The sequence below is a fragment of the Corvus moneduloides genome, chromosome 27 (genome assembly GCF_009650955.1).
Source record: "Corvus moneduloides isolate bCorMon1 chromosome 27, bCorMon1.pri, whole genome shotgun sequence".
Lineage (NCBI taxonomy): Eukaryota > Metazoa > Chordata > Aves > Passeriformes > Corvidae > Corvus > Corvus moneduloides.
Genome location: NC_045502.1, coordinates 4795269 through 4819990, shown reverse-complemented (window position 1 = coordinate 4819990; position 24722 = coordinate 4795269). Strand labels below are relative to the sequence as shown.

General features: G+C 48.2%; 1 protein-coding gene across 2 annotated transcripts in view; it reads left to right on the top strand.

The window, feature by feature from the left end:
* The window catches only part of ZMAT4 (zinc finger matrin-type 4), a 48139-nt gene that overhangs the window by 5671 nt on the left and 17746 nt on the right, over positions 1 to 24722 (top strand). Inside the window, exons 2-3 of one of the 2 annotated variants that reach the window (XM_032092126.1) lie at positions 10299 to 10400; positions 21315 to 21404. In XM_032092126.1, the coding sequence (XP_031948017.1) occupies positions 10299 to 10400; positions 21315 to 21404 (192 nt within the window). The remainder of the gene's footprint in view (positions 1 to 10298; positions 10401 to 21314; positions 21405 to 24722) is intronic. The other variant, XM_032092128.1, reaches the window with a different exon arrangement.

Sequence of the window (24722 nt, the reverse complement as noted above, 5' to 3'; positions counted from 1 at the left end):
AGAGGGTTTTACTGCACTTTCAGCTTGCTGTGCCTTTGTGAGGAGGTGTCGGGCTGCTCTCCTTGCCTGCTCCTGGAGGCACAGGCTGGGAGGTCCCAGCAGATCCCCACATCTGGGGACAGGGTAGTGAAGACAGAGGGATGTGAGGAGCTGATTCGTAGTGCTCTGCTCTGACAGTGGGTAAGAAAGGACATTACAAAGCAGCCGGGATGTTTTTGCTTTTGCAGAACATATGAGAAGCATTTTTGAGCCTTTTTTCCTCCTTGCCAGACCGTAAGGCTGACAGCCATGGTTGCAGGATAACCTGCAAACTCCACTTGGAAAACTGATGTATGAAACACATTAACTTGTTTTAATGCCTTTCTGTTGCTTCTGAGTACCGTGGGGATGCCTAATAAATACTGTAGGAATTGGAGTCCCCAGACTATGCAGGGAAAGGGAGACCTTTCCAAACCTATGAGTCAGAGCTGGTCTCTGAAAGGAGCAGCCAGTGCCCACCCCGGAGCGTGCCCAGCTCCAGCCTTTCTGCAATGGCAGTTTAATTTCTCACAAAAATAGAACAATTTGCATTTCTGGAGACCCTTTGGTTCATGGGGCTGGAGCACTGCGGTGGGCATTGATGAACCATTTCTCATTGCTCATCTATTGGTAAGGGATGGAATGGTGTTTTTTCCAGAGGAGAAAATGAAACATGAATTATCCAAGTGTCTTGCTGAGATGCTCCCAAGCACAAGGAAGGCAGGTCTGACATAAAACTTAAAAGTCCAGCATGCTTCTGCTTAGTGTGGCCAAGAGTGGGGGATGCTCCTGCTTCTTAGAAGAGAGCAAATGCAGACAAAAGGAGGGGTTTGTTTTTTCTTTTTTAAACCAAGGATGGGCAAAGATAAAGAAAATGCTGTAGGAAGGATGTAAATATTCTATGTTTTACTTAAGATAAAGCTCCTTATTGTTTGCTGGTGCTCACAAAACTAATTGGCAGATTACATGATAATAAGAAGGAGTTTAATGAAATCTGCTGATACCCTTTAGAGGATGTGGAATTTGCATGTGCAGTTAAATGAGGCTAGAGGTTTAGCTGCTCTGTGCTAACTGGGGGACTCTGGAAACATTTGCATTCCTGGTGTCTTGTTTCTACATCATTTCATCGATGACTCTGCTGTAGCAGGGAGCTGTGGCTGAAGGGAGCAGAGTCCATCAATCATCACAAGCAGAGAGGGTTCCTGGCCAGAGTTGCTCAGCTGCCTTGGTGGCACCTGAGCTCCTGTAAATCCTCAGCAGGTGGCACTCGGGTGAGTCATCTCTGGCTGACAAATACAGGATGGGAGAGGAACCATCCTAGGGAGGGGAGAGGAGCTCAGCCCACCTGCTTCACCTCGGCTGAAAACTCGTGGATAACCAGGAGCATCTCTGCCTCTGCTATCTCTAACTTGGTTAACTGCTGCTGGGCAGGGAGCATTTAGTGCTGTTAGCAGGGGCAGTAAACTGATCTGGGGTTAGTGCTGCCGAGGCTGATTGTGGTTTTGGGAAGAGGTGCTTTAGCTTAGCCAGCTAGGCCAGCATGCAGACTTTTATCAGGGATCCAGAATTAAAATAATCCCCCATCAGCGATGGACAGATTTGTTCTCTGGAGGCTTCTTCTAAGTCCATTGCCACCTTACATGGCTTTTCCTCTTGGGTTTCTGAGCTGAAGCTGATGGGGACTGACAAGCCCTGATTATGCAAAGTACCAGAGGCAACAGGCTGCCGGCTTGGGATTCAGTTTGCCTTGCTTCCTGCCATTTTGTGTGTTATTAGGGAGCCACTGGAAAAAGTAGGTCCTGCTAATCCAAAAATAAACGTGTTGTCCTGATGATAACTGCAGAGAAGGGCTGTGCGAGAGCCACTCGCTGTCTGCTCCACCTGCACCGCGGGGCCTGGACCGGGCAGCAGTGACCCCTGGTACCGGGGTGCCCACAGCCTGGCTGCGCCCACACTCAAGGAGTGCAGAGGCTATTTATGCATCTTTTTGTGAGAAACCACCGTTTCCATAGCAACCATGAGCATCACATGGTAACCCTGGCTCTGCAGCATGTGAGCCCGCAAGATGCCTCGCTGCACCCTGTGCTCCGGCCCCGCGACGCCCTGACGCCTGGCAGGGTCCCTGGGGAGCCTGGGTCCCTGCGGGGCTGCAGCAGCCGGTGCTCATGACCGGGGGCACTGAGAGCTGCCAAAAACATGCCCTGGGTGGTGGGATGGGAGGAGGTGTGGAGGGAGAGCAGTGGGATGTGGAGGCGAGCGGGAGCAGGTGCCAGGCTTTCAGAGCAGGCTGTGCTGGACTAGGCATCCTCCCCAGGCTGGGGTTTGGCCAGGGCTTAGTCAAGGAAAATCTGTTCCTACAGAGAGGTGCCTGCAGCAGCTGGGTCCTGGGTCAGGGTCCCTCCTTTGCTAGCCATCCTAATGCAGGTGAATCCCTCCCTTCTGCATCTGACTCCAGCAGCCCCTCTGTCTCCAGTGTAGTCTCTGGGAAACCTGCACAGGTCTGCTTTAATCCTTCTTTCAGGAGATTTCTAGGCTGTGCCCACTGCTAAGGGTTGAGCTGTGCCACCTGGTCATGCTGGAGTGAGTGACAGAGCCCCGTCCTTGAAGTGTGCAGGACACAGAATCAATACCCTGAGGTGTGAAATGTGATTGCTCTCCCTTGAGTTTCTACAAACTGTATTAAAACAATCACAGTATATCAAATTTTTTTAAAATGCGTTTTTATTCAAATCAGCACATGTTTGCAATTAAACCCTGCTACATGGTGCAGTATGAATAATTAGAAAACTTCATGTGCTTAACGGGATACTTGCATTTGTAGGGAAGGAATGATGCTACTCCCAGAATTGCAGTGTGGCTCCCTCTAAACTTGGCAGTGTCCTTCCCTCATCTCCCCTGAGGCAATTTGGGGCATGGAGGGCTTGTCTGCTGCACGCCCAGATCTGTCCTTTGCTCTCTGAATCTATGTGCCTGTAATTTCTGTTGCTTGCCTTTTGTTCCCACTTCAAACAGGCAGTAGATCAAAAAGTCACTGTCTGGATTTTAGTGCCACGCTTGAGTCTCTTGCTTTTGCTCCCCCATCAGGTGGGTGCTGTGCTGCCTGGTGTGGTGCAGGTAGGGGCTGCAGAGGCGCACCTGGAGACTTGGCCCTACTGTTGTTCTGCCTGGAGGACATTGCCTGTCTCTCCTGGCTTCCCTCTGCCAGAGAGCACTGCTTTTCCTGATGTGTTCATCAGGCTGTTTTCTTTCTTGGTTCTATTTATATAAAGGGTACCTTGATGATCAGGTGAGGAGATGGGAACATCTGGCAGCTTTCCCTCTAGCCCAGAGCTCGTGAGTCTTGGGAATTCAGTGAGACATCTCTGGCAATTTCCTCCCCACAGTGGCATGAAAGCTGAGAGGCTCTTTTCAAAAACACCATCTCCATCCATTGAGAGGGCACTGTTGATGTGTGACTGTACCTTTCTTACTCCTGGCAAGCACAGAATCCCAGAATGGTTTGGGTTAGAAAAGACCTTAAAGATCACCTTGTTCCAGTTCCCTGCCATGGGCAGGGACACCTTTCACTAGCCCAGGTTTCTCCAAGTCCTGTCCAGCCTGGCGCCTTGGGCACTTCTATCAAGAAGTCAACCCTGGTAAATGAGCAACTTGCCTGCTTACACTGGGGGAAATTGTGTGAAGTTAGGCATTTGGGGTGCTGAGGCTGAGCCTCATCTGCACTGAGGCTCTGTCTCCCCCTTGTTGTTCTCCACAACCTCTCTTCTCTGTGCTGACACATGCAGCAGCCACGTGCAGGATCTCTCCTGCTCCCCAGCTCATGCCACACACAATCTTGTTCTGATTTTCAAGGCTCCAATAAAGCGTGTCAAAATGCATCAAAGGCTCAGTGCAGAAGTGAAGCAAATTGACTCTGTAGAGGATTTAGGGAATGGAGGGAGTTGGAATAAACCCCAAACCAAACAAGAACTGCAGGGAAGGTGAAGCATGGTAGAGATGGCAGATGTGCAGCACAGCTGGAGGGACACGGAACATCTTTGATTTGGGAGGAGAATGGGAAAAACTGAAAATAGCACACACATCCTCTGGAGATGTGGCTCGTAGGGAGCTCTTTGTGGGTAGGGACACGGCATTATCCGTTACGGGCCCTTGCTCCACCTCTCTGGGACTATGGAGGGACAGCAAGGAAATTCAGGAGCTGGTACAGGCTGAGTCTGCAGATCCCATGGTTGTGAATTTGGGCTCTTGCATCAGCTCAGAGTGGGCTGCAGAGAGTCCTGTCACCATGGGATGGGTTGTTCTGTCCTGTCTGTGGCTGCCAGGGAGAGCCAGCAGCACAGAATTGCCCTGGTCTGCCTCATCCCAGCCCAGGTCCTGGCTGCCATGGCCTCCAGCACCCAGACTGTCTCAAGGCAATAAAAGCAGGAGGAGAATTGCACTCATGGAACAGGCTCAGCCATTGTCTTGTTGTGCTGGGAAATCAGGCACTTCAAAAGGCAGTTTTGCATTTCTTCAGATGCCTCGATGTAAGTGCAGTGACAGAGTTGCTCAAAGCACATTAATTATTAGTAAAGGCTTTTTTTCTTTTTATTGCAAGACAAATTAAACAACAGACGAAAACAGGAGGTGTTACACGAGATGTTAATCCACGGGAGAGTGACAGCAGCAAAAGCCACAAATAATTCATAACATGAAAATCAGGACATTTAATTTTTGACTTGTTTGCATTTGGCGTTTGTGCATGTGCTCAGTTGCCGCTTCTCTTGTGCTCCAATACGGAGATTTCAGAAGCTGTTAATTTTGGAAAAGGTGATTATAGGCCTTCAAGAGTAAATCAGATAAGGGACCACAATTTTTTTCTTTCCTCTTGACTGGAAAAAAACAAGTTGCTGAATCTGGTATTTCCTGTGGGACTCCTTGTCTTTGATTGGGCAATAGAAAACAGGAAAGTGTACAGGAATTCCTGGTGCCCTGCAACCAACAGGTGATGGACCGAGCACCTTGGGGAGCAGACTCCAGGAAAGGCACTTCAACTATTCTGTGTTTCCATGAGCCCTCCCCAGGGCAGCCCTAGTGCAGGGCAAGGAAGAGGTTGGGTGTGTGGCTCTGCACCTGCAGCAGCCAAGTCAGCAACTCCCAGGATGTCTGCTGGTACCTTCTACGTGTGTCCTGAGGCGCGTGCTGTAGAGTTCAGACAGCAGTTAACCAGGGTCTTGGCTCCAGTCTCAGATTTAGGCTCTTCCTGTGTTGTCCCCATTGAACGCTTCCCCTCCTGAGCGGGTGCTCCGAGTTGACAGGGTTTGTGAGCAGCACAGGAGGAACCTTTGGAAGAGCTGTGGGTTGTCTGCTGCTGGCTGGTCAGGTGAGGGCTGGTGCTGGATGTTCAAACTCCTGCCCTGCAGTGACATGAAGTCATCTGAAGCTTCCCAGGATTTTCATGAGTTTCTGCTTATTGTTGAAATATAGAAATAATTGGCAGGGAACACCACCAAGGGTGGTCTGTGAAGTGATGCAAAAGGTGAAACTTGGAATTAAAAAGACTCTATCTTGTTCGTGTTTGTCATGTACTCTGGAACTGTTGCTACCAGTTTTGAATTTCCCATTAATAAAAAACTTCTTTCACTATTCACTGAGCTCATTGCTTGAAAAATGGGCAATGAACTTGAGAATAGGGTATGTAACAGTAAAAATAGAAGTGTCTTGCTAAGGGAGGATTGCTGGAAAGGAGATTACAGCAGCATTTATCAGAAACGTGATGGGAAGTGTTTGCTGGCATTGCTAGGAGCTCCTGCTGCTGCTGTGAGAGCAGGGCCCAAGTGCTGTGGCAGTAGCAAATGGCAGCAGCAGCAACCTGCACCTGCTGCTGGAGCTCCAGCCCTGACTGAGGTCCTGGAGCCATTTACTGGGTCTGGATCCCAAAAGCACTTACTGCAGGGGCACTTCCACCACTCGCCTGTGTGGCAGGGACACATTCAGCACGTCACCGCATCTGGTGGGATTCAGGTGGTGCAAAGCATTTCCTTAGAAAGGAATTGGACTTTGCATATGTTTCTGATGTCAATTATGGGTTGCTATCCTCTAAAATTTAGTGCAGCTTAGCACCTTTCTGGACATTGCCAAAAACCGGAGTCAGTCTGATCAAACTGATTTTCATTGAGCTGTTACAGTCTCTGAAACTGCTGAGAAGAATCCCAACCATATGGCACAAGGTTTTGCAAACGAGGTCTCCTATGACACAATGAGCCTGAGCTGACATGTGCAGAGGCCATGGATCTGGAGCAGGGAGGGGACTTGGTACTGGAGTGTGGCACAGGAGGCCATAATAAACCCCACTGAAAGAGACAAAGCAATTGGCATTTTTGGTAGAGGCCCTGTCATGTCCCCACCTGAGGAGGAGGACACTAGGAGTTTCAGATATTTATACCTTGGTGTGCAGACCAAATGCTTCTGCTCAGCATGACAGTTTGTGTCCAGGTGACAAGGTTATGAACCCCGTGTTAATTCTTCAGTTCTCGGGAAGAAAAGTCTCTCAGAGTGTTCAGGGACATGTCCCACCCTGCTCAGCACCTGCGGTTGTCCTTGAGTGTCCCTCACAGCCAAGGACATGCCGATGGCTGGTGGCAGGGAAACCCCTCCCTTCTGTGCTGCATTTTGACAGATGGGCTGTGTGGTGAGGTCAGCTGAGGGCTGGTCAGTCCTGGAGTAGTTAGGCATGTGTCGGCAGGGAGAGTCACAGTGGTATTAAGTGATTAGAAATACATGAATATTAATTGCTTATGAACTCCCTTTATCACACTTGCAGGCAGAAGAAGTTAATAAATCACTGCTCGGATTAACCCACAGAAGAGTACTGCAAAGGGTTTCTGAGATGAGACAGAAACAGGGAAGGGAGCTTTTCTGGAGAGGAAGAAGTGCTGGTTTTAGGCCGGGCACTCGCATCACAAAGCTGTGTTCTTTTTCCCAGGGTTTCTTGTCTAGAGTCTGCCTCTTGCTACAGAGGGGAGCCCTTGCAGCTCTGAGAGAGAACCCATCATCCAGCTTTGCTGTGGCCGTGGCACCTCTGTACCAATCCCTTTGTAGGAAGCAGACATTTGGTTCTTGCATGCAACAGGGCTCCTGTGCAGATCCCCAAATACCAGCCCTGGACCTTCCCTGTGGTCTTGGTGCAAGACCAGCCGGTGCCATCCTGGGGACTGTGGCAGCTTTAAAACCTGGGTGGTGGAGAGGGGCATGTTCATGCATTCATTTCACTGCGTGTTATCTGGACATCCTTTGGCGGCTGCTGCGGAGGGGAAGAGACTTTTGCTCCTCTGTTGCATTTCTGTGGGACAGGTAATTGTCTGTTTTCTCAAGTCAGTGACTCGTGCTTGAGTTTAAACTTGTTCTGTCTTGGTTTCAGTGGCAATTATGCAAGGGTGATTTCTATAAATGGGTGCTGGTAGTGGATTGCTTGTGTGGAAATCTTCCTTGCTAAGGTGAATCTTATTTTTTGTCAAAATTTAATTTTGCCTAGAGCAATTATTGTTACCAGAGCTTTCTAATGATTTTAAGTAGCCAAGGTTACATATGCTTGAATCCTCATAGCAGTTTAGCCTAATATATTCATGCAAAAGTGTGAAGGAGGCATTGCTTCCATTTGTTCTTTTGTTCTTCCTAATCCCTATTCCTTTCTGCTCTGCCTTGCTGTCCTTTTCATCACGGTGAAAAAGCAATGCCTGAAAAAAGCAACAGTGAAACCCTCTGCCAGGATCCCAGGCATGAGGACACCCGGTTACATTTCTGCACCTGGACAAGGGGACCCTGCCATGCTGCAGGCTCTGTCAATCCCAGGCTTGCTGTGCCTCCCGGTGGCACAGGGAGATTTCAGGTAACCAGGATCTGCTGCTGCTCACCTGTGCATCCAGTGCTTGAAGCCAAGCGAAGAGAGCTGGTCCCTGAACTGCCCTGGGAGAGAAGGGTCACCCCATCCTTCCGCCAGCGGTTCCACGGGAGTGTGGCAGTTTGGAGGCAGCACTGGGATCCGAGGAACTGCTTGGGGGGGTCAGAGCAAGCCAGTGCCAGGCTGTCCTCCACAGAGTGGGATGGAGGCAGCTAGGAGCTGTGCCTCACTGAGATGCTCAAGTGATGCCAGGCAGAGCGGCAGGGAAGGTGCACCAGGATTTGGGAGCAAGGCAGGAGAGCGGGAGCTTCTGTCATGTGTAACTGTGCTCTGGGTGAATTATGTGAGGGTCTCCTATTCCAGAGAGACTTACATTAGGTAACTCGAATATTTACACATGGATCGTGGTACACAACGGTCACATCATCAGCAGAACCACCATGTTCTCCTGGTGCTCAACCTGTGATATCGAGGGAAACACATCCCACACCTGTATCAGAACTTACTGCTTAGAGAAAATGCCTGAGATCCAGTTCCTGGATAAGCCTGTTCAGCCCCTGCCGCTATAAAGGGGGACAGATGATTCCATTTAAGGACAATAGACTTAGACTCTGTTACCAGAGCACAGAATGCTGAACTAATACTGAGAAGCTTTTGATTTACTCTGATTTTTGCAGTGAGGGTTTGTACTAGCATTGCAGGCTGCATGCAAATGAAGGTGATGTTACCTGTCTCTGGCTTGGTTGCTGGATTGAGGTTTAATGAGATTCTTTGGTTTGCTTTGTGTCAATCTGTTGAAGTTAAGTGAGATTTCTTCCTCCCACTTTGTTTTGCCTCTGATGCAATTTTGCAACACTTCTTGTATTCCTAAAAGGGTCTTTTGGTGTCTTTGAAAGTTTCTCAATGCAATATCTCTCTGGACAGAGTAAATGAAGATTAAAACTAGGCAGATAGCAAGAGAAAACAAGCAAATGTCTTTGCAGAATCAAACAAAGAGCAAGCGCAGCAGCAGAGGAGCTTTGAGATTTGTCTTTTGTCTGGTAAACCAGAACACCTGAGCAAACCTTTCCTGAAGCTCGGGCCGGCTGGTCTCTCCAGGCTGGCAGTTTCTGGTGTCAGCTCAGCTGCTTGTTTTCATCAAATATGCAGGGACCACAGTAACGGTGGGATGGCAGGACACTGGGGATTTGGCACAACCACGTCCAGCTCCGCTGCACAGCCCGGCACTGACCAGCCTTTCTCCACCCGACTTTGTCTGCTAATGAGATCTCATAGCCTGTTCATTTCCATGTTATTTTTCTTCCCAATCAGTGGAATGAACTCTATAAAACCTATGTTATCAGTCTTCATTATGTTCAGGTTTGCTTTGATTGTGAATGAATAGATTTTATCTTGGCATTAGAAGGCACTAGCCTCTCTTTTCCCTCTTTGCATAGGGATTGGTTTTAAATATTCTCCCTATGTAGCTGCTTCTGTTGTTTTCTGGCTCTGCTTGGGTTCAGTCTGTTTTAAGCCTCAACCTTCCTGATACACCCCTTGATTGTGAGTTCAGAGCTGTATACCTGCAGTGGCACAAGGAGGAGGCTACGAACAGAGGAGCAACGTGTTCCTGTGAATCAGGGCGCTCAACAAGTTGGTTTTAAAGGTGCAAGTGTCCTCATAGAAAGTTCTGGGGAACACATAAATATTTAACCAGCTTCTGGAGAACAGCACAGCCCAGTAAATCATCCAAACAATTTTCTTCCACATCTAAATTGAGAAATACAGAAGAGTGCTCTTCCAGCTTAAAACCACCTTCCTCTAGGTTGTGATGCTGTTTGCCTTCTCTATAAAAGTCTTTATAAGCTCTTTTATGTTGTGTAACATAAGAGCATGTTTTGAGCCATGGGTGATCTCTGCTACAGCTGGTTCTGTGCATGATGTTTCTAGATAGGAAAGGTAATGAAGAACAGCCGTTCCCAAGTAGCTCACAGATGGATGTCATGGCAGGACAGCCATGCCATGGAACCTGTGCTGCATCTGTGGCCGAAGGCATTCAGAGGACGGGTGTTGCTTGGGCACACCTGGCCTCTTGTGTCCGACTGCTTCCACTGCAGCAGAGAAGGGGGCACACTCTGGTCCCCAGCAGTGCCCAGGAACTGCCCAGGGTGAGGCATAAACGCTTGACATGGGCTCTTGGTGCATTAACCTGGGGACTCTGAATGGGAGGTATTGGGGATGTGGTGGGGACTGTCTGTGTGTCACATTTGCACCTGTATAACATTGGTTTCATTCCCTCATGGTGACAAGAACTGCTCGGCTCAAGTGTTGCCTTGCCCTTGGCTCTGTAGGAGCCTTGTCAGACACATCTGCCTGCTTTCTGTAACTGACTCTGCTTCTTGTCTCTTCTCTCTGCCATGAACAGATGAAATCCTCTGACATCGACCAGGAATTGTTCACTGAAAGTTACTGCAAGGTGTGCAGTGCTCAGCTGATCTCTGAGTCCCAGCGCGTGGCCCATTATGAGGTAGGATGTTCTTGGTCTGTCCCTCCACCATTGCAGTTCTGCTCTGAAGACTCAGGATTCGAAGAACTGTTTTTACTGGTGGCATCTTGCTCTGTCAGTGATGTCACTGCAGCGGTGTCTGCTGTGTGTCTGGCTTTTTCTTCTGTTTTTGCCAAGTCAGCCTGCAATTTGATCAGGACTGAAAGAAACACAGTTAGCAAGGACAGCAATTAAGAGTGCAGCAAAACAAGCTCAGGTTGTATTAAATGTGCTGCACTGTGGTTTGCTGAGTAGGAATCGCTGATTGTGCAGAGAATAGATTAGAATTTGTGGATGTATTTAAGCACTTAAGAGGTAGCAAGCAATGAATAATTAGAAAGGATGGATTATTAGAGACATGTTAGAACAGCAATTAACAGCACTGCATATCTCAAAACAAACTTACATACATTTCTATTAAACAAGGAGGAAATTATGGAGGGGTATGGTGCTGTAAAATCCTTCAGGAAAGGAAACCCACTACCTGGGTGTAGATCCTGCCACAGTGAGGGACTCTTGGTGTTCACCCGATGGGAGAACGGAGATTTTCAGGTTCAGCTGCAGAAGAGGTGCAGGATCACTGTGTGGTGGCTGTGCACGAGGGACTGTCCTCCCCTGGGGGCATGTGAGATGGTCCAGCCTGTCCTGGAGGACTCCAGAAGTGATGCATGTCTGCATTATCTATATTACGTAGTGTGTATATATAGAGAATATATTAATTCTGTATAGTCATCATATATAATATGGAGATAATATGGAATAATTGGTTTGATTTGATGGTCTTGGAGATCTTCTCCAACCTAAATGGTTCTGTGATTCTGTGTGACAAGCCGGGGGGTGAGGGACTTCTGCACTCATGTGAGGTGTGTTTTGCTCCTGGTTTTGGTTGCACGGAGACTATCAGTGTCTGCAAAGTTCCAACAGGTGCAGAGTTTGTGCACAGGGACCTAGAAGATGAACTTACCCCAAGCATTTGCTTGACTCGAGCGTTTTGCAATTGATACACGAGGGAGACGTGTGTGGCCAGTGGAGAATGTACGGGAAGCTTAATGTACATGATCTGAGGATACTGTGCTGCATTAATTAACAATGGGAACAAGAATGCACATTTGCTTGTAGGGCACTTTACATGTCTGTTTTGGTGAATTTCTCAGGAGCTCCTCTGTAGCTGCTCCTCTGGCTGCCCTCTGTGTGCAGCAGGGAACCCTGGCAACTCTGTGAAGCTGAAGGCTGCAGTTTTAGGGACACCTTCTGGATCTTGATACTGGGCACTGCAGATGCCAAATTTTGTCTACAGGAGGCAGGAGCATTGCTGCAGAAAGAGGAGCAGCGCCTGGTGAGCCACAGGGTGCTCAGCCAATCTTGCCTCCTCTGCGCCTGTCATTGTAGGTATGAGCTGAATCATTAATTCATAGCAGATGTTTTTGAAATGTGGAAAACAACACTGTTTTCTGTTGTATATTTTAGTACGAGGTGTTGTGCTCGTTTGTCATCCGCTGTGAAATCCCAGCAGACGCTGTAGACGTTCGGCACAATAATGTCATTTCCAAGCCTTGCTGGTGGGTTGCATAACACAGAGCAGAGGCATGGAGTGAGTGAGCTGTAAAGGCTAGTTAGGATCCCCTCTGGTGGCCCATAGGCTGGGAGTGCCCCTGCCCCGTGGCTGTGCCACACTTTGCTGCTCTCGACAGGGAGCAGTGTCCCTTTAGGGCATCTGTTCTGGTCACTACTCCTGAGCATGATGCTCATTCTCCTGGTAACCTTCTGGGACCCTGGTCCCAAGAGCCCCCAGGCACGGTGAGAGGCTAAAAACATCCCCTGAGGTTTTCTGGGGAGGTGAAGCTGGGGGCTCCATCCTGCCTGAGGCTGCCAGCCCTTGCTGCAGGCCATTAGTTAATAGTAAGAGTGTAAAATTCACTGCTTCTTTCTAATTATCAAAGTAGCTGGTCACCATTTTCACACCTTTCTTTTTTTTCCTTCTTACTTTTAAAAAGTGTTCTATAGTTAAAAACTGATTCTTTTCATAAAGGAAGTATCAACTTCAGAAGACTAAATTTTCTGCAAATCAGTTTTCAGGAGTCCTGGGGGTGGTCACCCCAGCTTCCCATGGGCGCTGAGGACCCTTGGTGATGGTGCAGCCGGGGATGGTGGGTGCCAGGGCTCTGTCTGGGTTTGTTTTGGTCAGCAGCATCCTTATCCTTCCTGAGCGAGCCTGGAGAGAAAGGGAATTGATCCACTGCCTTGCTAGCGCAGTCAAGTGAGCTCTACAGCCTGTGTGCCAGAGACTGGGATCTTGGCTCTCTGTGCATGCAAAATAAGACATTTCTCTGTAAGAAAATAGAGGGAAACAGCCTATGAAAGGGGGACGTTTTTATCTTGCCAAACAGGAATAGTCAGTTCCAATCGCTGTCTCATCTCCTTCTCCAAATCACCAACCAATAACTTTCCTTCTGTGCTACTTTGCCAGGAATAAAAAATGATTTTATGTCAGTCACGCAGTATTAAGCGATATTATTTCCAAGGGCAAGTGTAGTGGAAAAATGGCAAAAGGATCAGAGTGTTTGCAGCATATTTTTGCTTCTGACTTGACATACAGCAAATACTGCCTTTTTTACATGTGCTTTGTGCAACTGTGTTTCTGGCTTTGTCTGATGTGTCTGATGCGCCCCGGCTCTCCTTCCCATCCTGGTGAAACTGCCAGGTCCTGCCCTCCTCTCCAGGGTTCACCCTAGGACAGAGCTGAGCCCAGTAGCTGCCTTGGGATATTGACTTGTAATGACGTTCCTGAATGAGGAAATGCCTTAACGAGCTCAATGCACACTGCGGTGTCGAGTGTCTCAAGGGGGTGATGCTGGGCAGCTTTTGTGCAGCCGTGAGTAGGAGATGAGACAAATATTACTGGTTGGTGTTGATGCCCAAAAGACTGTGCATTTGCATATTTTAATTCTTAAAGCAAATTAATATCTTAATTTGTCCCCTGAAGTATCAGAAAACTCTCTTCCCGTTTCTGCTTCTGGAATAAAGCAGTGAAGTACGGATGCCTGAGTCCCTGGGTGACATTCACGGTGCTGCTGTGACATGCCGAGTGTCCCTGAGGTACCCTGGCTACCCACCCTCTCCTCCTTGGAGGGAACAAAAGGGAGCAGGGTGGCTGTTTGGATGAAGAATCCACACGCTGCAGGTGGTGGCTGGGTGCCAGGGGGGTGGTGGCCAGACATGGGGTGATGGCCAGTGCGGGGAGGGTATTTCCCACCTCGTGCTCCACTGTCAGTTGCAAGGGGCGACAGTGTGCCGCACTTGCTGCAGTGCCATTGGAAGTCTGTGCCCCAGAAATTGATTTTTTCTTTTCTGTATCTCTGCATCTTTCCTCCCTCTGGAGCTGGAAGCCTCTTTGCTGCTGGATTCTCTCTGGATCACCTATAATTGAACACTTCCTTCCAACTCTGTCTTTGGGAGAGGTTGTATTAATCACTTTGGTGACCTGCTCTGTAAATTAAAAAGCTAAAACAAAGAGAGCTAAGGTTTCTTAGTCAGCTCTGAGTCCTCATCTCTATGTAGAAGTGTTCACAGCCATTAGGAAGATGTTACCATTTATTTTCATGTTTCCCCTTGAAAATCCTGCAGGAAAATTACCTCATATACAAAGTTGTTCTCAGATTTCACCCTGAGCTGCACTTTCATCACCACATTTGCTCCTCAAGCTGCTGCAATGCTTTTCTCCATTTTCTCCATAATCTTTATTGCTTCAGGTGTTCAGATAGTGCTTTGCTTTTCCATTTAAAATGAAGGAAGATGCCAGATCTGGAGGAAGAGCAGCCCAGGAGGGGGCCGTGCAAGCGTCGGCTCACCTTATGGGATGAGGGAATGCTGCTTGAATGCTTGTGGTGGAGCAGCAGGGGAGGGCAGCGGCAAAGTGTATTAAAATTCTAACGCAGAGGAAACTGGGGAGAACAAATCCAGTGCCATGCCCTTTGACTCCTCTCTGGAGCTGAGTGTGCTTTGGAATTTCTCACTCTGTCTCCAGAGCGAAGCAGGCAAGCGATATCGACAGCCTCATCAATACTCCTTGTCTGCACGGGCTGGAGTGGTGCTGGGGTTAATCTGCTTCCAGTTGGGCTGTCCTTGGCTGCAAACGGCATGAAGCGATGGCTTGTCTGAAGGAATAATAAACATTGTTTACTATTGGCACATCAGTGCCTTAAGGATCAAGATGTGTGTGCTCAGAAAGGCAATCCTGTGTCTGAAATATTAATGTGCTGCAAGAGCACATACTCTATTTAACAAAATAAATGCTATGCTAGAAAGCAAGGAGCTGGAATGTTATGTTTCTACTCCCAGCTCCCTGTGTGAGATGCTGCAGGCATTTCCAGGATGGAGGAGTGGAAAGGATGTGCTTTAGCTGAAAATAAAGGCTGCACAGGGCTGTTGTGTGTCAGGTTCTTCTGATGTCAGTGATCATGGAAGGGAAAGTGATGTTTGCTGGCCATGATCTCTCTCGTATGTTTTGCCACTGTTGCTGCTCACCTGCCGTGTTGTGTCTTGCTTTGGTGGCAGTAGCATGTAAATCCTTCAGAGGATGAAGGAGGAGGGGACATCCTACCCATTATTCCCATGTCCCCACCACTGCTGGAATCTGCTCTGCTGTGGTATTCACGGTTTTTGGTGGCTGCTCAAACATTACTGTTACCCTGCAGATCATGCTGCTGTTCGATAGAAGAACCTTGGCTTGAGGAGAAAAAGCTAAAGAGAGCGTATTTGTGTTGCAGAGATGATGAATGTGCTGCTTTGTTCTCTTGTGTGCACATGCAGGCCTGCTGCGGATATTCCTGGGCAGTTTGTGTCATGGTAACAGCCCCAGTTAAAATATGTTGAGGTAAATGTGGCCACCCATTGCAGATGAGGGAGATAGGTGGGTGCCAGTGTTTTAGGGCACAAGGCTCGAGCTTTCTTCCTGCACACAGGGCAGCAGCAGCTGCTGCATCACGGTGGGCTGTGGGAACCAGTGGAGATGGGATGGGACTTTACAAGGCTCTATGTTACTGCTCTGTTGTCAACATTAATGGCTGAACATTATTTTTAATGCACTCCCAGTGTCAAAATCTATTGCTAAACAGCAGCAACAGCAGAGCAGATGAAGCCCTGTGCACAGCTCCCTTCCCAGGTACCTCTGCACAGAGGCCTATTGCTGTCTAAAAATAGCTGAAGTTAAAAGGCCTTTCCAGAGCAGCCATAAAACACACTGGGAAAATGGGACCCCAGGGTTAGCAGTAATGGAGAGGCATAAGGGATGTCACATTAAAGCTACATGGAATGAAAACAAAGAAAGGTTGCACTGGCTCACCCTGGCCAGTGTCCCCGGGAGGCAAGTTCCTGCAGCAGCATTCCCTTCCTGATCCTGCTGCGCAGGAGGGCACCTCTTTGTTCAGGGTATTCACTCTTGCTTGTCTTTAATATTTTAAACTTGCAACCCATGTTTGGATTGGGGTTCTTGGTGTTTGAAAGCAGAGTCTTTAGTTCTTATCGTGTGTTGTGACAGACCCGCCCCCGTGCGCTCGGGGCTGACGGGCTCTCAGGAGTGACTGGCACTGACGCGCTGTAACAGGGATTTGTCTCAGACAGTGACGATGGAATGGGAGCAACAGCATTGCTGCTGGTGCTGCCATGCTGCGGAGCTGGTGCTGGGCAGCTCACATGCACAGCAGACATTAACTCTTCTGTTGCCTACCTGGTACTGGGATGGTGGGGCTGTACCAGCAGTGAAGCCCACCCACACCTCGAACATCGGTATCCAGCAGCAGTGTGGTCCGAGATGAGGGACCTGAGCTGCAGCTGCAGGTGAGCAGCGAGAATTTAGCTTGCTGTGTGGAGCACGTTTCAGAAGTTCCCAGCCTGCTCGCTCTGTCCCTGCATCCCCTTTCCCTTGACATGTTTACAGAATCGTAGGATGGGTTGGGTTGGAAGAGACCTTTAAAGGTCTAGTCCAACCCCTGCCAAGAGCAGGAGCACCTTCAGCTCAATCAGGTTGCTCAGGGAGGTACATTGCTTGGAAAAATCCCTTAATACCAACGGAGAAGGAAATGCATGGTTGCATTAGTGTAGATGTAAGATCCACCTGCAGAGGGAATGTGAGGGAGTGATGTTAGAAGGGACTGCCAGTGGGTTTGGGGAGGAGCAGGTGTCTGTGGTAGCCCCGGGTGTGGAGTGCAGGTCTGTGGGCAGCAGCACCACGCGAGCCAGGTGCTGAGCCTGGCTGCTCCTGCCATGCTGCTCTGGAAACAGCCTCTGAGAAGAGTTGCTTCCTCTCCACAGGGCACCCAGCAGTGTGTTGGACAAGAGATACTTTGGCTACAGTCAAAACCAATATAGGAAGCAGTAAAGCTAAAGATCACAATGGTGATTCCTGAGACAGAAAATTCATGCTCAGGATCTCCACTTGGAGTCAGCCTGGCAAGCCAGGTGGAATGATCACAGATGTAAGGAAGTGGAGCTAGTGGTTGCTTGGCTGAACAGATCCTCAGTAGTTGCCTTGATGTGTAAACAAATCAATGTCCAAACCAATATCGTGCCTCCCTGTTGCTTTGTAGCAGCTGGTTTAATGGGGGTGAGAATTCAGCTGAGCACTTGGGAATTGCAGACACATATCTGTGTGCCCAGGAAGGCAAAAGCATGAGTAGACACTTTTTAAAAAATTAACTCATGGAGGAAAAAGGGGAAGTTGATAGAAACGACCATAAATTATAAATGAGGCTTTTCAAAAATTACAAAGGGAGAAAAAGGACATTGGCATCCAGCAGTGTCTGGAATAACAGCCGGGAGTTCAGCTCTGCAGCGAGCCACAGGGATCTTGACAGTGTTTGCTGTGTGGGTAGTAGAGGCAGAAAAGGGAAGGCATTTGCTGAAAATACTTCTCTTGTCTATTTAAAAAATGCAGAGGATGTTGTTATATCATAGAGGAAGGAATAGATTGGTTCTATTCCAGTAGAAATTTGGAAGGTTGTTAGGCAGCGATTACAAATTCCAGAATGATGTCGTTTAGGTCAGCAGGTCCAGTAATTCACAAGTGGGTGCTTGAAGGGCACTGGCCACATGCTGTGCACTGTCACTGCTCACCCTCTGTGGGTGTGGGGAAGTGGAGGAAGTTTCCAGGAGGAAGCAAGCATGGCAGTGCCGGGGGTCCCGTGCGGGGAGCCAGAGCCATCCAGCTTGGCACAACTCCTGGGCACAGCATGCTCAGGAAAGGGGCTGGAGAACGATGTAACTGGGTTTCTGCTCAAGGTTTGGAGAACTGGGCCAGCCAAAATAACTTTCTCTCTTTTGATGAGATTACAAGTAGGGCCAATACAGATAATAAAATTGATATAATCATGTGACTGCATGTTGCATGGCAATTTAATTAAGAAATTGCCAGCACACAAAAAAATCAACACAATGTGCGCTAAAAGCATTAAAACCCAACCAATGGCCTTCTGAAGAATAATTCATTACAGACAGAAGCTGCAGCCATTTGGGCTGCCGTGGTGGTTCCTTCCTTCATCTTGCACCTGTGTCTCTGCTGGTACTTGGTGCAGCCACGTGCTCTCCAGTGTGGGGGTCCCTGGCCTTTGGCTGGAGAAGAGGTCACAGAGAAGGAGGAGCAGGAGAGGAAAGGTAAACTGCCCAAAACCATAAAGCTGCCAGCACAGGAGGGAGCAAGGATTGATGAAGGGATATATGGGGAATTGGGAAATGAGATTATATGCTAGCACAGCCTGAGGGAAGCTGCAGAGATAGTTGATGCGAACCTGATGACGGGAGATGGGAAGAAGGCCCTCTACAAGCAAAGTGCTTTAGACTGCCAGGTCAGCTTGAATCAGTGACGTGAAGTGGGAGCCGTTCTGGGGCCGTGGTGGGGTGCCTGAGCTCATGCAGCTGGTGAGAGGACTCCTCTCCCAGACCCCCGGACAAACGCAGGGAAGGGAGGATCTGTGTGTCTGTGTGACCTGGCAAGCCCCGGGCTATAATGCCTCAGCTGGCAACTTCTGGCCGTGTGAAGGGAGATGGGTCAGTCCTCCCCAGAGCTGTTAGTAAATCCACAGAGAAGGGATGAGAAGCTCCTCCATCAAACAGGGCCAACAGGGCTGCATGTCCCAAACCAGCCCCATCCACAGCTCCCAGGGCCCTGCCAGCTGCCACTGCTCCCGCAGAGACTTCACTGCCTGCTCTCGCTGCTTGCTCCAGGCAGAGTGTGCTGCAAAACCTGATTTATGCAATATCAAATTGCATTTCATAGCACAATTTAGCTCTGCTTTGCCCTTCTATGTTTTGGGGTTGAATTGCCAGAACTTTGCTGTCTCTGCCACGATCTTCTGTATTAGAGTAGATTTGATAGAGATAGAAATGATCCATTTATTTACTTTTATTGATGAGCCTTACAGTAGCAAATGAGCTTGCAATGCAGAGCTCTGCAGCAGCTGTGTGAAAACAGACTCTGTTGGAGCTCCCTGCATGGTCAGGGCTGGTTTTCAAGCCTGCAGTATTAAACCAGACTTAGTGCCTTTGAAAGGTGCTGCTCCCACTAGACAGGGAAGTAAAAATGCCTTTGGCATAACACTTTGTACGGCTACAAAAGAAATACTCATGGGCACAGAAACACCCTTATTGCACCCAAAATGAGGTTGTGGTGGCTGTTGGAGGTGCTTCCAACAAGGCAGTGTGCTCGTTCCGGACTGAGGATTTACAGATGTGGTTTTGTCTTTCCTGAGGCTTGCGCATGTGGTGAGATGGATCAAAATGGGGGCTGGAGGTGGCCTAATCCCAGTTTATCCCAGTTTTCTGGCTCCTGTTTGTGATTCTTCCTTTGGCCCCCCGTGTGTCTGGCACTTGCCCTCCTTGTGCCTTGAAGCTGCAGATTTTCAGTAGGGAGAGGATAACCCGCAGTGCTGTTTGTGAGCAGCACGCTAAGAATAATCACTGTGCTCCTGCCGTGCTCCTGCTGGGGTGTTGGGATGATAAATACACATGTAAATGTAGAAAATGCCAGAGATAAAATGGATGACAAATGGGCTGTGCTTCCTCTGCTCCTCAGAGGGAAGGAGATGCTCACCACATGCGTGCGGAGGCCAGGGATGATTTTAAGCTCCGCTTTTATGACCGTAAGATAATAAGGTTGCGTAAGGAGCTGTGTAGTTTTAAATTACGCCAAACATAAGTTATTTCTTTGTCTTGGCTTTCACAAATCCAAACAAATGTGTCAAGAAAGGTGAGAGGTGTTTTACAGAAGGCTGAAGCTTCGCTGTCTTTTAACGCTGACATTTGGGCATCATTTATGGTCCAGCTGAGCTCCACGGAGCAGAATCGTAAAAATTATTCCTCTTAACATCTTTGCAGATTACACACACCCAGCAACCCCTCCCAAATTTTTTACCCTCTAAACTGAGCAGGCTGTGGCTGTGTGCGCGTGGGCATCATGACGTGCTGGATGAACTCAACCGAGGGAAGAGCCTCGTGACTATGGGGAGGATGACTCGAGGGAGGCTGACTGCTCTGCGGGGTGTCAATGCTCAGGGAAGAAATTCAGCTGAAAAACTCTGGCCACATTGCCTTTACAATATGTTTGACTGGCCTTGTGTGGTGCGAGGGACCCGCCAAGCGTCGCTTCAGGCAGGAAGTTGGGACTGTGGCCAAGCACCAGGAGTGGCGTTGCACCTCTGTCCTGTGCATTTCAAACATTCATTTTGTCATTTTCTGATTATGCAGTTGCTGTCTGGGTTGCTCATGTGGTAGCTGGAGCTTTGGGGTTTCCTGCACTTCACCCTAACCATGGCACATTTGCTAAATGCAGCAGGAAGACAAGCTGGGGACAGATATTTGACATTATTTATCTTGACTGATTTGCTCTGTGGAAAAAATTATTGCACAGTCACATTTCTGCATGTGAATACAAATATAGCTTCCTGCAAATTTAGCTCCAAGTTTATACCACAGGAAAAAGAATGTTCCAGAACATGCTAATGATAATTTAATATTTTTAAATTGCAGCTCTGTGATCTGAAATTATAACATTAGAACTGTTGTTCTGTGGGGCAGTTGGAAAGGGTGATTCAAAGGAAACATTTGCATGGTAGCAGCTCCCCATGTGTCTGCTGCCCATGTGCTGGGTGCAGGTACTTTGTGGCTGCAGGCTTTTCCCCCCTGCATATGCTGGAAGACAAGACCTGATGTAAGTCAGGGTTTTGAAGGTTTATGTCTGTACTCCTGCTGTAGGAGCTTTAAAATCTTCCTTTAAGTCTTGCAAGTCCCAAGGATTTGCTTTGGCTGCTGCTGCTGGGGTCACCAGGGGATCTCCTGTCTCTTCTAACCCCACCTGCCAGTGAACTCCAGCTGTGCCCAAAGGCAGCGTGAAACCTGCTCGTGTCTCCCTCATGGGAGATTTTTTTATCCCTCTTACATTTTATCGTTCTAGAAGCATAGGAGCTGTGAATTTGGTTTGTGTGTGTGCCTCTGACACCTCAGGATGCTGTTGTATCTCTGGCTGAAGCTCAGTAACCCCCATCTTTCAATCTGACCATGGAAATGGTCTGATAACAAATGCTGTCCTTCCCTCGCCGTCTGATCCTTGCTGTGTCTTGGAGGGCCTGCAGGCAGCGGGACTTGGAGAGGGGCCAGGGTGGACCACTTCTTCTGCTAATGGCAGGTTTCATCCCACAACTCATTTCAGCTGGGTGCAGAGCTCTGTGGAAACTCTGAGAAGTGCAAATGCTCCTCGCCCGGATCCTTTCCCCTTTTCTGCCCTGGTGTTGGATATATACGTCAAGGGGATATGAAATCTGACTGTGGGTTGGTGTAGTGAGCACAGCAACAGAGCCTCTTGCTCCTTGTAACTTCAGTTCTCCTTTTTCTTTTCTTTTTGCATTCCAGAGTCGGAAGCATGCCAGCAAAGTCCGCCTCTATTACATGCTTCACCCCATCGATGGAGGCTGCCCGGCAAAAAAGCTCCGGTCAGAAAATGTGGGTATAATCCAAGTCCCTGTTTATTCAGCTGCTTTGTGAATCTTTGACTCTGGGCTACAACATTCTCTCTGTTACAGCCACAGATGATCAGGTGCCCAGAGGTAACATTTAGATTAGCCGAAATGCGAATAACTGGAAATAATTTTCAATAAACTACACAAGAATTATTATGTACATCAGCAACAGTAATTGTGGTTTTAGTTATTCGAATGTTCTTTCATAGGAAAAAATATGCTGATAGCAAATACTCAGGGCTTACTCCATTTCAATGTGATGGCTGGGTTTGCTGGTGAGCAATTGGGGCAGGTGATAGGGGTGATGCCTGCGGGAAGCTCGTGCCTCCAGGTGAGGGGTGATGGCCACTCCAGGGTGCTGCTGGCAGGGCCTTTGTGGTTGCTCTGTGTGGAGCAGCACTGGGTCACTGGGGTCAGACCCCTTCACCCAACTTCCAAGACCACTCTCAAGGATGCATGTGCACCTCAGCATGGATATGGAGGACAGAGAACCAATCAGACCTCAAATAAGTCAAAGTTGAACTATTTCCCACTGCTTTTGTGAAGGGCAATATGGAGAAGGAATGTAATTCTGTGCTTGCTGATGCTTTTGCCAAGGGCAGCCCTAGTGGGGGTGGATTAACGTGTCCTCATGTTCTAGGTGAATGCTAGGCTAGGCCAGACCTAAATTCTAAAATTATTTGTGTTATAAAAATATAGCAGGGAAAATCTGCCAACATTTACAGCTCAAAGTAGGCCTGTTGCTGATCAGATATTATACAAGCCTTTGCATTTAGAGAGAGCAGAACATCTCTAAGGACATCTCCAGTGCTGCACAGTAACACCCCTACCACGTGCATGTGCAGTGCCCAATCCCGGCAGTGTCACTCAGGCCATGGCACAGCGACTTTAATGAGCATTATAAACAATCTGTGAAAACCAATTAAATTCCTGTAGAAGTATCTGCAACTAAAAAGGGAATATTAGCCTTTTTTCATCAAAACTGTTACATGGCTGTATGCCATTGGGTTGGTGTTCTGCTGACCACAGAACTAACACCCTGTCCTTCTGCCAGGTGGCAGCAGGAGGGAGAGGTGGCTGGAGTTGTGGATACTCTGTGCAATGGGACTGGAAACAGCATCTGCTTCCTGACCTTTCTGTGAGGCGAAGTGAGGGGTTGGCTGTTGTTTGAGGATTGCAAAAACACTGCGTTCCCAAAACACCCACTAGCCCTTTGGAGTGAGAAGTAGAAGGCTTATACAAGTACTTTTCCAATGGATAACAACTCGATTGTTGTGCTCTTCATTATTGGTTTAATTTGGTGTGGAGGAGGGGAAAAACCTCATGTCTTGACCTTTGATTTTAAATTTCTGCTTGACATTTCAACTGAAAGTAATCTGAGAAGGTATCAGGGCCCTACTGAAATCAGGAGTTATTTCTTTAAGTCCCAGTATTGGTAAATCAGGTTTAAATCCTGATTCTCACTGCTTTTAACCCTGTTTATGACCAGAACAGACATGGTGAAAATGTCTGATGTGATACGAAGTGCTTTTTTTTTGGGGTGGGAGGAAAGCCTTCAAATCCCTTCTAGTCCTACTTGTACTGTAAGATAGTAAATTGCTTTAACCAGCTTCGTCTTCCTTAAAGAGGAAAGGGCTTATAACAGTGAGGATGAATGGTTTGAGGGAAGGTAGCATGATATTAGATTCTATTGCTGAGGCAACATGTGTCCTGCAAAGTGGTGCTGGGGGTGGTGGAGCCAAGGGCTTGGCCTCAAGCAATGAGGAAATCAGAGCATTTAATGCTTCTGGGGCAGATTTTACCATGTGCTGCAACTGAAATCTTCAGCACCTACCCTGAGACTGAGATGTAGCGACTGGTTTTAGGGCCAGCATTCTTACTGTCTTTTGTACCCAACCAGAGGTTTCTATCCAAAGCATTAGGTATTGGTTTAGTGAAAGAAATTAGCAATGGAAGACTTCATTCTCTGACAGGTTTAAATGCTCACTGAACCACGTCTGGGCAGTGGCAGGTGGGGGATATCCTGGGTCACCCCATCCTCTCCAGGCTGCCAGCAGCTCTGTTTCTGCTGGAGAGGATGCCGTGGGACACATGCTGACCTTGTCACACCTCTTGCACTTCATTTAGGGCTGGTTGTTCCTCAGGATATTCAGGCCTAAGGGGCTCCAGACTTAGTGTTTCAGCTTTAGAGAGCCATGAACTGGTACTTGCTCTTTGCTCGTCCCATGAGAAAAACAGGCTCCAGAATGGAAATGTCCGGAATTTCCTATGGAGCAGTACAGAAAGCAGCTCTTTAACAGCAGCACCTTCATGCACTGAAAATTAATTCAAATTTTAAAGTTACTTTGCAGCACTTTAATGCTGTGGTTTATATTGCTGTGTTCTAGGGTTTGTATTATCTTTTCTTCTTAGTAAAACCTAGGAAATGAAGACAGCAGATTTGTTTCTGTGGAACAAAAATCCTTACTTTTCCTGTGGATTTCTTAAGGAACATCTAGCAAAGGACTGCAAGTGCCTGGCCCTGAGTGAGAATTATGCCTTTTAGCAGCTTGTCAACAGGCAGCCAAATAACTGAAGTTAATTCTGTTGAATATACAAGACTGGTTTTGAAGTTTCTAATATTACAAAAAGAAGCCCTATAAATTAGGCTGGCTCGGTACTGCTACGGAGTGGGGGAAGAGAAGGGATGTTAGTGCTGGGAGATGGATGCTTTAACTCCAAGCCAGTGATGTGTTCTGTTGTGCTTCAGTTTGTATGAAGCCAGTGGCTTTTGTGCTGCATTGTAGTGAAGGTTGGCGAGACAGGATCGGCTGGAGGAAGCTGCAGAAACAAAATGTAGAAATATTCCTTGGCTGGGTCTGGCAGCACAGGGTTAAGGAGCTGCCGTGTAGATTTACAGAAGCTCAGTGGAGCTGTTAGTGCCTGTTCACTGTTTCAGCCCCGGGAGCTGGACAGTGGTGAGAAGGGATGGGTGGGTGCACATGGGTGCAGAACATCCCCAGGGAGCAGCCACCTGCCCTGTGTAGAGCCCTGTGCCCCAGTTCAGGCATCCTGGGTGAGCAGCCGTGTGATTTCACCACCTGCACGATCCTGTCAGCGCGGTGTCATTCAGCGGGTGACAAAAGACACCCGGATTGACTTCCCCCAGCCTCTTTGGTTTCAGGTAAAACAGCCTCTGACAAATGAGAAGGCATAATTACCCTTCAGGGCTGGATCAACCTAGAGCACCTCTGGCTCTGTGCAGGGGTTTGGTTGGTGGAGGAGGGAAGGGAGGTGATGCTGCTAAGGGATGATACAGACC